The sequence below is a fragment of the Diaphorina citri genome, unplaced genomic scaffold, assembly GCF_000475195.1.
Source record: "Diaphorina citri unplaced genomic scaffold, Diaci psyllid genome assembly version 1.1 scaffold2071, whole genome shotgun sequence".
NCBI lineage: Eukaryota > Metazoa > Arthropoda > Insecta > Hemiptera > Psyllidae > Diaphorina > Diaphorina citri.
This window is the reverse complement of record NW_007379496.1, coordinates 4366-20001: the sequence shown is the minus strand read 5'-3', so window position 1 is coordinate 20001 and position 15636 is coordinate 4366. Positions and strand designations below refer to the sequence as shown.

Sequence of the window (15636 nt, the reverse complement as noted above, 5' to 3'; positions counted from 1 at the left end):
GATTTAATTCTTTAACAGAAAAATAAATAAATATGCTAAATTCTATGCCTGTAGAGACAGCACTTTAAGAGGTTTTGTACTGTTGGTAGTTTTTCTACATCTTTTATCTTCTAGAAGCTGCGTAAAATTTTGACCTATTTTTTAATTTTATTACTTTTAGGTAGCTAACTAGTTACCACAATATAATTGAAATACCTTCTTTGCTTTTAATATAAAACAGGTCTAGCAAATTGGATATAATGTGATCAAGTAAGTATGGCCTTCCAATAATTCTATTATGTGTGTTTTCCGTAGATATGTTCCCTTCTTCACTAGATTTTGTTTGGTCCCTTAAATTTTGCTCAGTACCAGCTTACAGAACCAATACTCAAAATGTTGAGATATATTTATCAAGGAAGAAAGATTTATACTACACTTGATTTGCCTGGGGAGAAACCATATTAATGGTGATGAGTGCATATATGCTGGGAGAATCCATTTAAATAAAGTGTTCATTATGCAAATGGGAAACCATTTTTTCACCAAGTTTACCTTTTAAATTTATCTACTTTTATTTTCTTTTCGTGACAATACGATATTGCGGATATTGTATTTTAAAAACAGTGATGAGAATATCCATATTATCAATTGACATATGACATTGCAGTGCGTATTTCCAATCAGAAGTATGAATGCAAAATATTGTCGATGATGAGCATCGAAGCAGAGACCATTTGGAAGTTTTGTTGGTTGAAGTTTCAATCAACCCTTGTATAGTCTTTTTCTTTATTTCTCTCTTTCTCTTTCTCTCATCCTCCCTCCCTCCACTTCTCTCTTTTTCAAATCTCTAATACTACGACTCTCGCCCCTCTTTCTGTTTTATCTGTCTTTTTGTCTGTTTAACTTTCTTAATTAACCTTTTCTGTTTCATTTTTGACAAGTATTTTTCCATTCTATCCTGGTGAAGTGTTTATCTCTCTCAACTCCTTTAATGTTTTCTTGTTTATTCTTCTGTTTCTGTTTAACACGCACCCTTAACCTTTTCTGTTTCATTTTTGACAAGTATTTTTCCATTCTATCCTGGTGAAGTGTTTATCTCTCTCAACTCCTTTAATGTTTTCTTTTTTATTCTTCTGTTTCTGTTTAACACGCACCCCTACATCTTTTAATAACCCGTCATTGTACCCCCTTACTAACCATTTTCCTTTCTCCATTTCCCCTTTTTTCGTCGGTTTTGTCTCTCCGTTTAGATCTGGGCAACTTCTATCAGGCCCTCATCCATAAGAACAGTCATAACTCGTCCATTCTGAGTTCGATTCTCAATAACAAGTCCGCCCTGATGGAGCTCAAGGAACTCACCAAGAACGGGACCCAAAACTATTGGGGTTCCGACTACAAGTGTCTCAGCTGCAAGATCGATTTCCGACAGAAGAAACATCTGACGCGACACCTCCGCCATGATTGTCCGGCGACCAAGGGAAGCGATCGCCCCTTTCTGTGTCCGCACTGCTCCTTTCGATCCGCGAGGAAGTACAATCTCAAGGTGCACATCGCTAATCAACACATGAAGATGATACTGTGAACAACCGATTGATTTGTATGTAAATGATTGTTGTATGTTTAGGATATAGGAATTAGGCTGTGGCGAATTAATAAGTTGTGGAAAGACCGTTTAGTTATTGAAAAATGCTCAATCAAGAAATTATAGGAACGTTAATAGTGATCATGCTATACTTGGGTGATTGCTGGGGGGGTTTTCACCCCTATGAATTCGGGCGTCACTGTGATTATGAAAACCCTTTTATGGGCTTGCAATATTGTATTTTGTGTACTAATTACATGTTGACCTTATTGCGTTTGTAGTATACAGAGGTAAGTGTTGAATTGTAGAGATTATTTTAACGTATTTACAAATATGATCGCATCGTTTTAAATAATATGTGCTTGAATCAATGATTTTCTTTCGTTATTTTCCATTTATACGTAAAATAGTAATGAAATCGAGATTAGTAGGATAATTTATGTTGACCATTTTAGGGCTGTTTTGCTCTTTATGTTGTATGATTTACCCAATTGGTGCGCTTTTTAGAAGCTCATTCATTCATTACTCTTGTTATGTTAATTCGATCTCGTTTTGAAACCTAGTTAGACTGATAGTTCCTTTCGTTTTTAGTCTTTTTTCTGTTATTATATGTTTCGATTTTGTAGTTAAGTTCTACTGTGTTATTTCTAGTTTTAGACTCTTTATTTTTTATTTTTGTCATAGTTAATTGATCGTGTTTTCCTTAAAAGACGTGCCATTTAATTTAAAGCTGTAATGCATGTGATTTTCATGCTTATGCTTATGTTAGTCAAATTTTAGTTCAGTAATGAGGTTTTTTGAGCACCTCTTTTTATTGTTCTTTGTGATTTTAATGAGATAGTTCTTAAGTTTTTTTTTGTACCTGACGTCGTTAATTAAATCAATTTTGTGCTGTAGATTTTAAGTTCCTAAATTTTGTTGTGATTTACTTTTACTTTCTTTTTGTTGATTAATTTTATGTCTAGATGTCATCCTGATTTATTTCTGGGTACTAATGAAATTGAACATTGTAAATTCTCTCAATAAAAGCATCTTATTTCTTGTAACATTCGTTTCTTCTCTTCTCTAAATCCCAATACACAATAGCTAAATTCTAATAAATAACCACCGGCGAATAGTGGAAATTCTCGAAACCAAGAAACTTTGGTGTTAATTATCATTAATAAATTGCACTCTCTTTATCATTATCAATATTCGCACCATTTCCATAATCCACAATTCCATACAAACGAGCATTAAAAAGAAAGAAAAAAAATAGAAACTTTTCCTTTTCCTGTTTGTGATGGCCTCCATTAATGTCTTTACCCCGCCCCCACCCTCTTATTTTTTTTTCTTTCAGACTTTGGTTCTCGAATCGACCGGCCATGTTGCCCAACCTTACTTATGTGACAAAGAGTATTAATTAACCAGAGCATCATCTGCTGAGATATGAAATTTTAATATGGCCCCGGGCGGGAATCGAACCCGCGGCCTAGCGCTTACAAGGCAGAGGCACTACCAACTAAGCTAACTAGGCTGGCATCTTAATTTTTTCTTTCAGACTTTGGTTCTCGAATCGACCGGCCATGTTACCCAACCTTACTTATGTGACAAAGAGTATTAGCCAGAGCATCATCTGCTGAGATATGAAGTTTTAATATGAAAAGATTTCACTTGGCCTTTCACTCAGAAAAACTCTGAATAGAGAGTTCTATGTCCAATTATCCATGCATCACGACAAGTGAAAATGTGGCATTTATTATGAATGATGTGTGAAACACCAGAGAATGTGAGCTTCACCAAATGAGTTTTACCACAGCAAACGCCTAGGACACCATGTGAACTCTGGCAATCTAAAATAAAAGATACAAGGAAAAGATCTGGAATTTTATCATAAATCTTGATACATGCATCACGACAAGTGAAAATGTGGCATTTATTATGAATGATGTGTGAAACACCAGAGAATGTGAGCTTCACCAAATGAGTTTTACCATAGCAAACGCCTAGGACACCATGTGAACTCTGGCAATCTAAAATAAAAGATACGAGGAAAAGATCTGGAATTTTATCATAAATCTTGATACCTTGTTTTTATTTTTGAATATGATGCTAATAAATTAATTAAAGTTTTCTGTGTTCACTCCTATTAGATAGGTTATTGAAGTTTCATCCTGACCATGAGTTAGTGTACGATAGGTTACGTTGTCCTAGCAGGTCCTTGAAAATTTTCACATAAAATACCTACCAAGAAGATTTATACAACAAACCGTGCTTCCTTGAAGAAAATGTGCCTATAACTAATTTAACAATGTGCCTTTAAAGTAGGTATTATCTATGACCTATGTACTCGTATACTTTTAGTTTTCCTTTCCTATTTTTTCATTTTATTATTTACCCTCTATTTTTTGCCAAATGTTTAAAGTTGCAAATATTTTGCTCTAGGTCTTAAAGTACCTACATTATGTTTAAATTATTTAATTTATTCACGACTTATTTTTACTATGTGTACTATACTTACAGAACGCCTAAATTCCTAATATACAATCTACTTCTATAATTATTTAAAAATCATTAGTTTCCTTTCAGTTTTTTCTTCTTTTTTGTTTCTTATATCTACTTATCTTGTGCAGTTGGACACGGTTGTAATTTAACAAAAAGTACACTTAAGTGTGTCTACCCTGTATAGAGTCCAATATTTTGTTTTAACTTTCCTGTATTTTATTCAAAATTTGTTAAGTCCCTTTTTATCAATTTACTGCCAATTGAAATATTCTACCTTTCATTTTCAGATCAATAACTACTACACTCAGTACCAGCTTACAGAATGTGTGTAAACGCCCCTCCTCCCCATCCAGTAACCCCTTATATCTATGTATTTATTTTTGATGTATTTTCCCTTGATTATTTATTATTATTTTCATATTATTTTTGTCGCTTTCTATCTTTCTAGAGATCGAATGTAGATTGTTTTCCCCTACGTTATTATTTTGTAGTTTAGATCTCGAAAAATAAGTAATTTATTTATTTCTGACTGGTAAGTAAAGTTCAATTTTAAATCTACAATGTACTCCCTTTATTTTAATTTTGTACCTTGTGTACTTAGATGTCTACTTTAGTGTATTTGTCGGGTTGTCTCTTTGAAATTTGGGTCGTTTGAATGTTATTGTTTGGTGGGTTAGATTTGAGATACTGAATGTGAATCTACGATACATACTTTTTTCGGAGAGGGTCAGACACGTAATCAGTCTATAAATAAATGAAAGTATTCTATCCATTTTTGGGGGAAATAATCATGACGTGTTCGAGCTTTCGAAGGTACCCATTATGTGATTGACTGTCGTATAAGTAAGGCCCTCGCTCTTTACCGTTTGCCAAAGGGGCATACCAGTAAAAGTCTATGAGTAGTTTCGAAAATCTCGAAATAAATAAAATGAAGACACTTGTAATTTCAAATTACAATTTATTTACTCTGGTTTTCTCTGTTTCGCTCACTTTTGCACGCTAGATGGCGGTGGGGGCGAGTCTCGTCAGTTCACCTGTTTCAAGTGCAACAAAAGGTACAACCGCATATCCACACTTCGCAATCATCTCCGATACGAATGCGGCAAGGAGCCCAAGTTCAAATGCATGTACTGCGAATATCGGAGTAAGCGGAAAGGCAACGTGGTGTCGCACATCCGCACCGTACACAAGAACTTCTTCCTCTTCATCAACCCGGACCCGCAGAACCTTCCAAAACACAACAACATCGTAGACCAATTCTCCGAGTCCATCAATAAAATGGTCCTCCTGAATACTTAGGAGATGTAGGGGAAAAACCTTGACCTTTTAGGAGTCTGTTAAGAGACACTTTGGTGAGAACATTGAACATGGAGTTGACGAACTGCGAACAACTTGTTTGGAACCATGTCAGATAGAAAAACGTGACGTACTAATGTCTACACTAGTACTCTAGAGAAAATCCCAAACCCCGGTCGTGGTTATTACTTTTCTATCAACTTTCACCAATAAATCCCTGTCCAATTTGTAAAATTCTGACAATCCCTCGATTCAATATGTATTAGTTGGCATTTTGTATTGGGCGAGATAAAATTAAAGGAAAGGGAAGAAAAACAAACGGCGGGGGTGTTCTGCCAAATTTTACGAGTACATTAATTTCCTGTAGTGTGCCAAATTTTGTGACCTCTTTTTTCACTGTATCTCTGATAATACGTAGAGATACGAAGTTTTGATAGTTAGATTCTATTACTCAGGTTTAATATTATACGCAACTTAGTCGAATAAGCTGGTACCATACGTTTTGGGTCTCGGCTCGAAATATCTAATATACTATATTCAGAAATACCACTTCCATATAATTTTGACCTTGTGGTCCGATAACGGATTAAAAAAATCTGGTGTGAACATCACACGACACTTTCCTTATCCTATTGAATGGTGCTTATTTGGGTGTTCTGTTGTAACATTTACAATATCTCTAACCGTTTAGTCGATATAGCTGAAAAGCACCAAAAAGCGGTCAAAATACCGCCAACCGCAGAACCTATCTCAACCAAACGTTTTGAGTTGCATCCTTGTCACATTTGTGAACTACATACCAAATTTCAAGTCTCTAGCTCATACCGTTCTCGAGATATTTTTAAATTACACTGAAAACCGCCAAAAAGTGGTAAAATGCCGTCAAGCGTTGCACCGGTCTTAACCAAAAGTTTCGTGTCGCATCCTTGTCACTCTCGGCTCGAAATATCTAATATACTATATTCAGAAATACCACTTCCATATAATTTTGACCTTGTGGTCCGATAACGGATTAGCTCTTACCGTTCTCGAGATATTTTGTTTACAGACAGACAGACACACACACGGACCAATGGCTGAAACTTTGGATTTAGGCTCTATTTTGTTTACAGACAGACAGACAGACAAACACACGGACCAATGGCTGAAACTTTGGATTTAGGCTCTAGGGACCTCAAAACGTGTTCTGGCACTAAAATCTGACCATCGAAAATTTGACCCCATTACATTACTTTCCTTCCTATAGGATAAGGAAAGTAAAAAGTGCAAAACTTTCCTTGAGTCTGTGAATCTGGAATGTACATTTCTGCATAGAATAACCTTGATGTAAAAAGGCTAAAAAAAGAAACTAATAAATGTCGGTAACGTTTGTCGTGTTTAACTTAAATGGTTTCCCTCTCCAAGGGTTTTTTTTTTTAAGTTACACACCTACACGTATCGGAAGACAGTTCTCACAGATACGCAATTACTGGTGTCACACTCTCATGCTCACACACATACATACGCACATGCACATCATTCACTTCTTTTGATTTGTTACCTACAGGTAAGTTTTGTCTGAGGTGTAAAGATATCAGGTTTGGGTTCCATGTTATTATAAGTGTTCATGGCAAACATTGTAGGAGATTTTAGCAGGGTTACGTGTGGTACCAGCATTATGTACATAAGTATAAAACAATGACACATTTGTACATTTATTTGAAATAGTAGGTACTTGAAAAATAATAGTAGTAATAACCCTTGGTAGAATTCCATTTCACTTTTATCAACCTATTAATTTATTTTATATGTATGTAGGTATTGTAGCGATATCTTTCTTTTCTACATCAACTAATTATTTCAAAGCTCCTTAAGAAAGTCGTATGTAAAGTCTAATTGCGGAGCTCGCATGGGTTAAAATCCCGCCCCTAATTTTTTGACGAAATTTCCGTTGCTAGAAAAAGTCTCTGCTCTAAATTCATTTTTTTCTTAAAATGTCCGTCGTCATGCCAAGGGTTAAAGGTAGGATTAAGATATCAATTGATGTGATTTACAAGTATTTATATTTCTAATGTTATTTCTTGTAATATTTTATTTTCAGTAGTTTCCTTTATATTTTACAATTCCTTGGGAACATTTCTGTTAAATGTATCTACAATAAGCCCAAAAGTTAGTTGATTTTCATATTTCCTCCTATATATTGATCCATTGCAATTGATTACTAACAACTTGTGTTTATTCGTTAGATTTTAAAAAAAAAAGTGTACTTATACCACACTTATTACTTCATAGTCCGAGATGTCCGAGTTTTGGCATATTGTGGGGGACAATCAGGAATTTTTTGTTAAAGAAACACTACAGCAAGACGTATTATTTCTAATGTTATTTCTTGTAATATTTTATTTTCAGTAGTTTCCTTTATATTTTACAATTCCTTGGGAACATTTCTGTTAAATGTAGCTACAATAAGCCCAAAAGTTAGTTGATTCTCATATTTCCTCCTACATATTGATCCATTGCAATTGATTACTAACAACTTGTGTTTATTCGTTAGATTTAAAAAAAAAAGTGTACTTATACCACACTTATTAAAAAAAAACATGTGTAATTCAATGAACGGTCATTGGTAGGATCTGTTCTTATGTGCCATAATTTCCAAATTCCTGTAGATCACCTCTAAACTCTTCATGAAAACCGATGAACTTCATTTCTATTCATATAGGTAGTTATTGGTAGCTACTCCTACTTTTTAGAAAATAGAAAATGAATACTTTTATTATTAAATAATAAACTTGATGTTAACAAATAAATAGTTCTCTAATATTGAGTAGGGTATAAAAGGAAATTATACCTAACACACCTTCAATACCTTCATATTGAATGTAACATCTTCACCATTTGTGTAATTTATTTCATTTCAAGTCTTAAATCAAAGACTGCAATCACTTTTGGCTGTTTTAAACTTTGGTTTGACTGCAAAAAAGTTCAAACAAGCCAAAACTGCGTCTTGTGGTTCGTGACTGAGGGTGTCCCTTTTCCTATTTCGGTTGGAATACCTAAAATTGGGGAAGGAAACTCATTTAACTCGCAAAGTCCTCCAGGCATTTCATACATCCGAAGTAGAAATAGTGGATGTGCCAAAATACTCATTTCTTTGAAAAACGAACCATTCTCTCAAGGCTAGAAGGAATAGTCTGTGCTTTATTTTACTTGGCCACTTCTTATTTGGGTGCTTAATTTCGAGAATTAAAGTGTTGTGCTTATCGTTTGCCTACTTTTAACTTTTTTTATAATTTTTGTTTCAGAGATACACTACCCAAGTGCCCATCAAATTGTTGTGAACATCTGATGACTGAATAAGATGAAAAATTAAAAGTTACCTACAAATGTTAATTTATTCTTCATTACATTTTGTTTTTATTTTGGCTTTGAAAATAAAAGTACCTTGAATAAATTGAATAAATTAAATTTATGCTAATACATTTTTTTTTTTTTCGATTACTTAATATCGAATTTGTGAAAGGGCGGATTTTATCCTGATGGGATAATGTTCGTTCTCGGAACGGCTGGCTTTCCTCCTTATCCTGTCTTCCTTCTCTCTTCGATTTCGGGACGATAAGACCCTAGCAGTTACAGTTCCCTCTGTCAAACCTCTTAAAAAAACAACATTGTTTATTTCTCAAGATGTACGCAGCTATAGTTTACCTTTAAATGTACTTAAAAAAAAAATGGTACTTCAAAAGTATTGAAATTATCAGAAATTGCTTCAGTCTTTTTAATTTTAATACTTGATTATTTGAAGCCAAAGTTTTCTACCATCAGAGACTTCATATGCATTATGCTACGAGTAGGATTAAAATATGGTGGATGTGTCAATATTCCTTGATAATAAAATAAATCAGATTGAAAAGAAACTCCGGCTTCCTGTCCCTAAAATCTACATCGTATTTTGTACATGTTTCAGTCACCACATTAATTGGTTTATTTATTTCACAATATAGGTATAACGTGCGAATAAAATGTAACGCTAAGGCCCGTTACGAGAACTAGCTTTAATTTCTTCGATTTTCCAGAAATTCCATTTTATTTTTTACCAAAGAACAAATTATTCATAGTTGTTTTTTTTATGTATTAATTTTAAACGGACGATAAATTTTCCTCTTGGACTCACTAATTTCCCTTTTCTTGCCTCATTAATGTAAATTACTTCATTATTATTATCATATACACACACACACACACACACACACACACACACACACACACACACACACACACACACACACACACACACACACACACACACACACACACACACACACACACACACACACACACACACACACACACACACACACACACACACACACACACACACACACACACACACACACACACACACACACACACACACACACACACACACACACACACACACACACACACACACACTATTGGAATTTGGACGACCGGTGAAAAATCTGTCGTCCAAAACCGGTGTGTGTGCAACGGACCTAAATCCAAATTTCGAAAATACCTTTCTATTAATTCCAATTTTCAAAACTATTTACCACTTATCCATAACTAAAATTAGGAAAATCACTATATTTTTTTATTTATTATTTTAACTTACACCATTGTCAGCTCTTTTGTTCACTTACCGACTTATAGCATAAATTAGTAAGTAGCTCTTACATATAAATCATTGGTTTTATAATATTATAATCCATAGTTTATTCTTGATCCGTCCTCCCTGCATCTGTGTTGGCATGTAATTTTCCCCCCCTTTAAAACATAAAATAAAATGCCGTTTTTTTTTTCAATGGGCTCTCTGCATTATCTTTTGCGCAAAACTAGTAATATGCCCTGTTTGTGTTTTTCTTTTTGTCTGGTTTGTTCAAGCACAGTTTGTTTGCATTTTTGAGTTTTCATTTGCTTAGTTCAGTTTTCTTAGAAGTAAAGAACGATTTCTCTCCCTACCTTCGTTTCCCCCTCCTCTCTGTTGAGAGGTATCTGGATTATAAGAATATCCCCCCCCATTTTTTCTTTCCCAAATGTCCCATTTCATGATTTTCCCTACCTCCCTTATCCCTTCTCTGATTCCCTCACCATCTTTTCCTCTTAAAACAATATTATATCTGTCTTCTGTCTATGATTCCTACAGTTAAACTCAGCCTAAATGTAGACAATTTCCTCTTAATTCTATTCTTTAGTTACACACTTCATACTCTACTTACTAGATTTATTATTTGGTGTTTCTTTACAAGTTATCTGAATATTGATTTCTCGATAAATGAACTCTTCAATTTGAATGAGTGCCTGGATTGTCGAAGTATGCAATGTGCAAAACAGTACATTTTTTTTTCTTTTTCATTGCATTCGTCTTATTTTGCGATAACTTGTAATAAAAAGTCCACCAAATTTTGTTATGAATCTAATTTTCAAAAATAGTAATCCAAGAAATATATTCTTTGAATTAGTTTTAAGGAAATTTTGCTTGTGTTTGTGTGTGTTCTTTTTTAAATGCTTGTGTCCTCTAGATATTTTTGGATGGAACGCTTTGACTTGTATCCGAAAAAAGCAGTACTTAATATTTTGCACTACAAATATTAGTTGTGTGCATTTCCTTTCTGAATTGAAAAAGTAAGCATTATTTTCCATTTATTTATTTTTGGGTAGACTATAATTGTAGTTTTTACTTTCTATTATTTTTTGGGGTTTTTTTCTGCATTCATTCCGTGATTTTTCCACTCAGTGGGTCGCTTTGGGCGTTGAAAATTGAAGGGTTATTGAATCAAAAACAGTTAAGGTTATGACTTCACTGAATTTGGGTAAAAAAAGCCGTTATTGCTGAATCTAGGATTGGTATTGGATTACTGTGGTCAATTTTATTGGGATTTGTCCTCAAATATGTCATTTTCATTTGTCATATTACATACATAATAATAACAACGGCGAAAATCTGCATGATATACCTACCCGAAGTGAGAAGAAGTCATAGTGGGTAGAATGGGTATAAAATGGCTTGTCTGGCTTTATCCAGAGTTGAGTTTTTTTTATGATAAATCCATTCAGTTGCGAATGATTTTACTTCAGGTTTTATGATAAAGTTTCAACTTTGGATCTGCCTGGGAGCTTCTGGGGTACTTTTTGTTGCTAAGTTTATTTAATTTTTAGAAAATGAACAAACTATCAATATTCATTTTATTTACTGTATCGCCATTCTCTTTACTTTCCCCTTTTTTTAGCCACGACCAAGCTGTTCTGGTGTCACGCATGCGGCAAGACCTATCAACATCACACATCGCTTACGCGACATATGAAGAGCGAGTGCGACTACCTAATTGCCGAACCCGCGTACAAGTGTCCCGTATGCAACCACAAGACCAAAAGGAAAGAGAGCCTCAAGTTACACATCTCCATCAAGCATTGCTACAACGCGAAACGGAAGTAGAAGCGATGCTTCCGCCCAGGGTGGCTGAACTTGAAAACAAAAATGTGACAGAAAAAGTGCCTCGGTAAGCAGAGTGGCTTTGGTTTGATCTGCACTAGCCTGACATTTGATATTCGTATTATACGTTAAAGGTATTTTATAACCAAAGATATTATTGACAGGCAATTGAATATCGGTATTGTGTCGAATGTCGGGCTAGTGCAAATCAGGCTTAAAGCAGTCGATAGAAATCGGACCTAAAAAAGGTTCGTCTTCATAGTCAGTTCAAATCTGAAAAGACATGGAAAACTGCATGAAGGAAAAGAAAGATTATTTCATGTTACTCTAATAAATACAAATTAAAAAAAAAATTTTCTTTTTTTTTTTTTTTTTTTTTTTTTAGTTGTGCAGTATTGTCAAGTGTCTACCTCACTGTCATGTTGTCATAATCGCAATTGCTATATTTGATTAAAATAAAGCAGCAGAAACCTCGGAACATTCATTAAAATAAATTCAAATATTTTCGTTTCAGCTTTAATAATAATAAGATCCATGTTAATAATCATAATCTATTTTTACTTAATTTCAGACAGAAAAGAAATCGTTGCTGATGAGCTAGATAATGAATATGAAGAAGAAAGTGAAATTATGCTCAAGTGTAATTTTTGTGATTTGCCCTTAGCGGAAGATATGGATGTCCTCTTAACTCACTGTCATTTTTGTAAACCGCGATCTAGACCGTCAATTTCATTCAAGTACACCTGCTTCATATGCGAATACAATACGTACTATCGGGAAAGCATGCGGAAACATATCCGAACTCACTTGGGCGTGAAACCGTTTCAGTGTACGATTTGCAGTTACAGTGCGGCTCAGAAGAACACCCTGAAAAGACACTTGATTCTACATTCAGGAGACTTGCCCTTTTCCTGTCCCCTCTGTGATTTTGTTGCTTCTAGGAGTTATATTTTAACGAATCATATTAATAAAAAACATACAGAATTTAAAACGGATCTTAATAGTGAGCAAATTGAAAGTTGAGATGGGTTAAATATCACAAGTTATTATGTAAACTGTCGAGGTATATTCTCTCCCATTTAGGTACGTTATGACACTTTTTTGCCCAACTTTTGAATAAAACTGCAACCGAAATCACTTTGTTGAATATTGGGCGGAATAGGAATAAGGATCAACGCGTTTATCTTATCTCATTGGTATTTTTGTTTCTGAAATGATACTCCTCCCCTGAACTGTAGGTGTCTTTTTTTTTCTAGTCTGATAGTATGTATATTTACGTATTTGAACAACAGGCAGCAAATTTTGCCGGCCTTTTTCGTGTTTTTTCTTATTCGATGTTACTTATACTACACACTGTTTCACGCCCCCTTTCTTGATAAGCTTCACGTATCACGGACCTTATACTTCACCTTGTTTTACTTTATGTAAACCTTCATAATCTTGCCATTGTTCCTTCTTTGTTTCTCGAACAAATTTCACAATGCTCGCTTTTTATTTATAGGTTTATTTAAGATGCATATTCTTGTAATCACGTGTAAACTATCCAAAAGGCTTGTCCTGATTCTTGACGACCAATTGTTAATTAGTCAAATAGAGTTCGTATTCAGTATTCCTAGTCAGCATCACATCATGAGCACCCAGCTTTTTATCTTTAGCAAAGCTCTATTTTACACAAGGATAGTCTCAGATCCAATAACATCGACTATCAATTGAAGTAATAAAGCAAGTTTATGACTACACAATCTACATATATTCCCGAATTGGTTAACTCGATAACTGTTAAGCTTGTTATCTTCTTGGCCAGCCTTAGGATGGTAGAACTACTCCTCTCGAAAATACCAAAGATTATTACTTTACCTACCATTATTTTATATTTTAATGTTTCTTTTTTTTTTTGAGTTACATGTATGTTCTTTTGTACTGGTCCTCTATGTAGAAATTCAAATGAAATTGGTAGATAATTGAATTCCTACTGTAAATTAAGAGGATAAAGAATTATTAATATTTAGTTGTATACTTTTTTTTATTATGTTGTTAGTTTTGTATATTAAAAAGTAGGTATCAGTGCCTAGAATTTTATATTGTAGGTAAATCAGTTTCTTTTGCCTCCTTCCCGTGTGTTGGGAAATGAGAATTTTGTGGATACGACACTACACTTTGATACTCAACACAATTCGCCAAATACAACAAAGTCATGACACTAGATGGTCCTCATTTCATCTAATTACTAATTACTAGCTGGTTAGATGAATTATGAAAATGTAAATATCACTAAAAAATATAAAAATAAGTAACTCATTTTTACTTTCCTTATCCTATTCATCTAATTACTAATTACTAGCTGGTTAGATGAATTATGAAAATGTAAATATCACTAAAAAATATAAAAATAAGTAACTCATTTTTTTTATGATAATAAGACAATTTGCCCTAGAAAGTTGGTTAAACCAAGTACCTATAAGTAATATTCGTATCCCACCCCCTTCTACTCGTTTAAAAAAGTTCAATTCTATAATTTAATTCCTTCATGATAATAAAGGACTTTTAACTGTGTTAAGCATTACTTAATGCTGTCACAAATGCCATTTCCCGCTTAAAATGATGACTTGACGTGGACTCGAACCACCTCCAGAACCAGAGTTCACCGCGCTAACCACTACACCACTGAGGTTGGTTCCATCTCCATCATGTTCCACTCGAGTTACAACTCGAGTTGGAAAATAATCGAGTAGAAAATAATCGAGTTGAAAAATCTCACTCGAGTCCCATCACTAATAGGTACTGTTATAGACTGGATACAAATCTTGATAATTACAAATAGGTACGTAGGTATTCAAGAAAGTAAAAATCACAGTGGACAGGAAAAAGTGAAAATGAATGAAAACCAAACAAATACCAACTACCAACACCTTTTATATCCTCTGCTAGCTTAGGTATTGTTTAAGAAAACGGTTATTACGTCTTCATCCAATACTTAGGCGACTATTGTTTCCAAATCGGATGGGATTATTATCTGGAGACCCGAAACCCACCAAGGTCCTTGGACCGTTCTGTTTAAGATGTTTCATGTTGGACACCTGTTACATCCGTGTTTTTCATTCATTCCAGTGATTTGAATAAATTACGCTAGACGTACCAAATATACGGTAAAAATGGTACTTATTTGTCCAGACACGGAATGATAAACAAAGAGAAGTGAAAAGAGTGGAAAAAGGTGAGGAAGAGGGAATTTGGGACAGAAAAGAGGGAAACAAAAGACGTTGAGTTTATAGCACTATCTGAAAATGTATCTTCTCAAGAAGTGTTGGTAAAATTATCAAGAAGTGTTGGTAAAATCAGACATCTCCACCAAAATTAGTGGATGTGTCATAAATACAATAAATCAATCTGCATAATTATTACCTGCGAAATGCAAAGGCGGAAAGTAGACTTTTATTTTTTTCGTCGGATTTAATCCATCGCCTTCAATTTCAGTCTCAATATTGAAGAGATCTTTCTTTGCTCATGCTGTTGTTCCTAGTTTCTACCTATTCACTGATGTCCTACATTTGGGATAACTGTTCAAGTTTTCATGTTTAAAGAAAATCATTTCAACCCCAATGGTGTGTTTTCAAAAACCGTTCGAATAGGACTTTTCAAACTACTGTTACTTTCTAAATTACTTTCATGTTTTCCAAACAAAACATTGTTTTGATGCAATCTGTTTCTACCTCTCTACTGTTATGCCAAGGTCTATCAATATGTTGTAATTATCCAACATTTGGTGAAGATCTGACACCTGTGATGAGGGTTTTGATTTCTTTAGACCAGATTTTAACTGGATCTTTTGCCCCCTATCCTATTATTTTGAAGGTAATTTAAAGTA

The 15636-nt window shown here is 34.2% G+C and overlaps 1 protein-coding gene and 2 long non-coding RNA genes across 3 annotated transcripts; all 3 read left to right on the top strand.

The window, feature by feature from the left end:
- Window positions 1–4374: 4374 nt before the first annotated feature.
- Window positions 4375–5928, top strand: LOC113471098. The gene is made up of 2 exons (XR_003393927.1): window positions 4375–4577; window positions 5049–5928. It is a non-coding gene; the product is annotated as an uncharacterized LOC113471098 (long non-coding RNA).
- Window positions 5929–7714: 1786 nt separating this feature from the next.
- LOC113471097 lies at window positions 7715–9168 on the top strand. Its single transcript, XR_003393926.1, has 2 exons — window positions 7715–8042; window positions 8626–9168. It is a non-coding gene; the product is annotated as an uncharacterized LOC113471097 (long non-coding RNA).
- A 2976-nt stretch (window positions 9169–12144) lies between these two features.
- Window positions 12145–12868, top strand: LOC103518092 (zinc finger protein 64 homolog, isoforms 3 and 4-like). Its single transcript, XM_026829980.1, has one exon. The coding sequence runs from the start codon at window positions 12306–12308 to the stop codon at window positions 12792–12794; it is 489 nt and encodes a 162-aa protein (XP_026685781.1). The 5' UTR covers window positions 12145–12305; the 3' UTR covers window positions 12795–12868.
- The last annotated feature ends 2768 nt before the right edge of the window (window positions 12869–15636 follow it).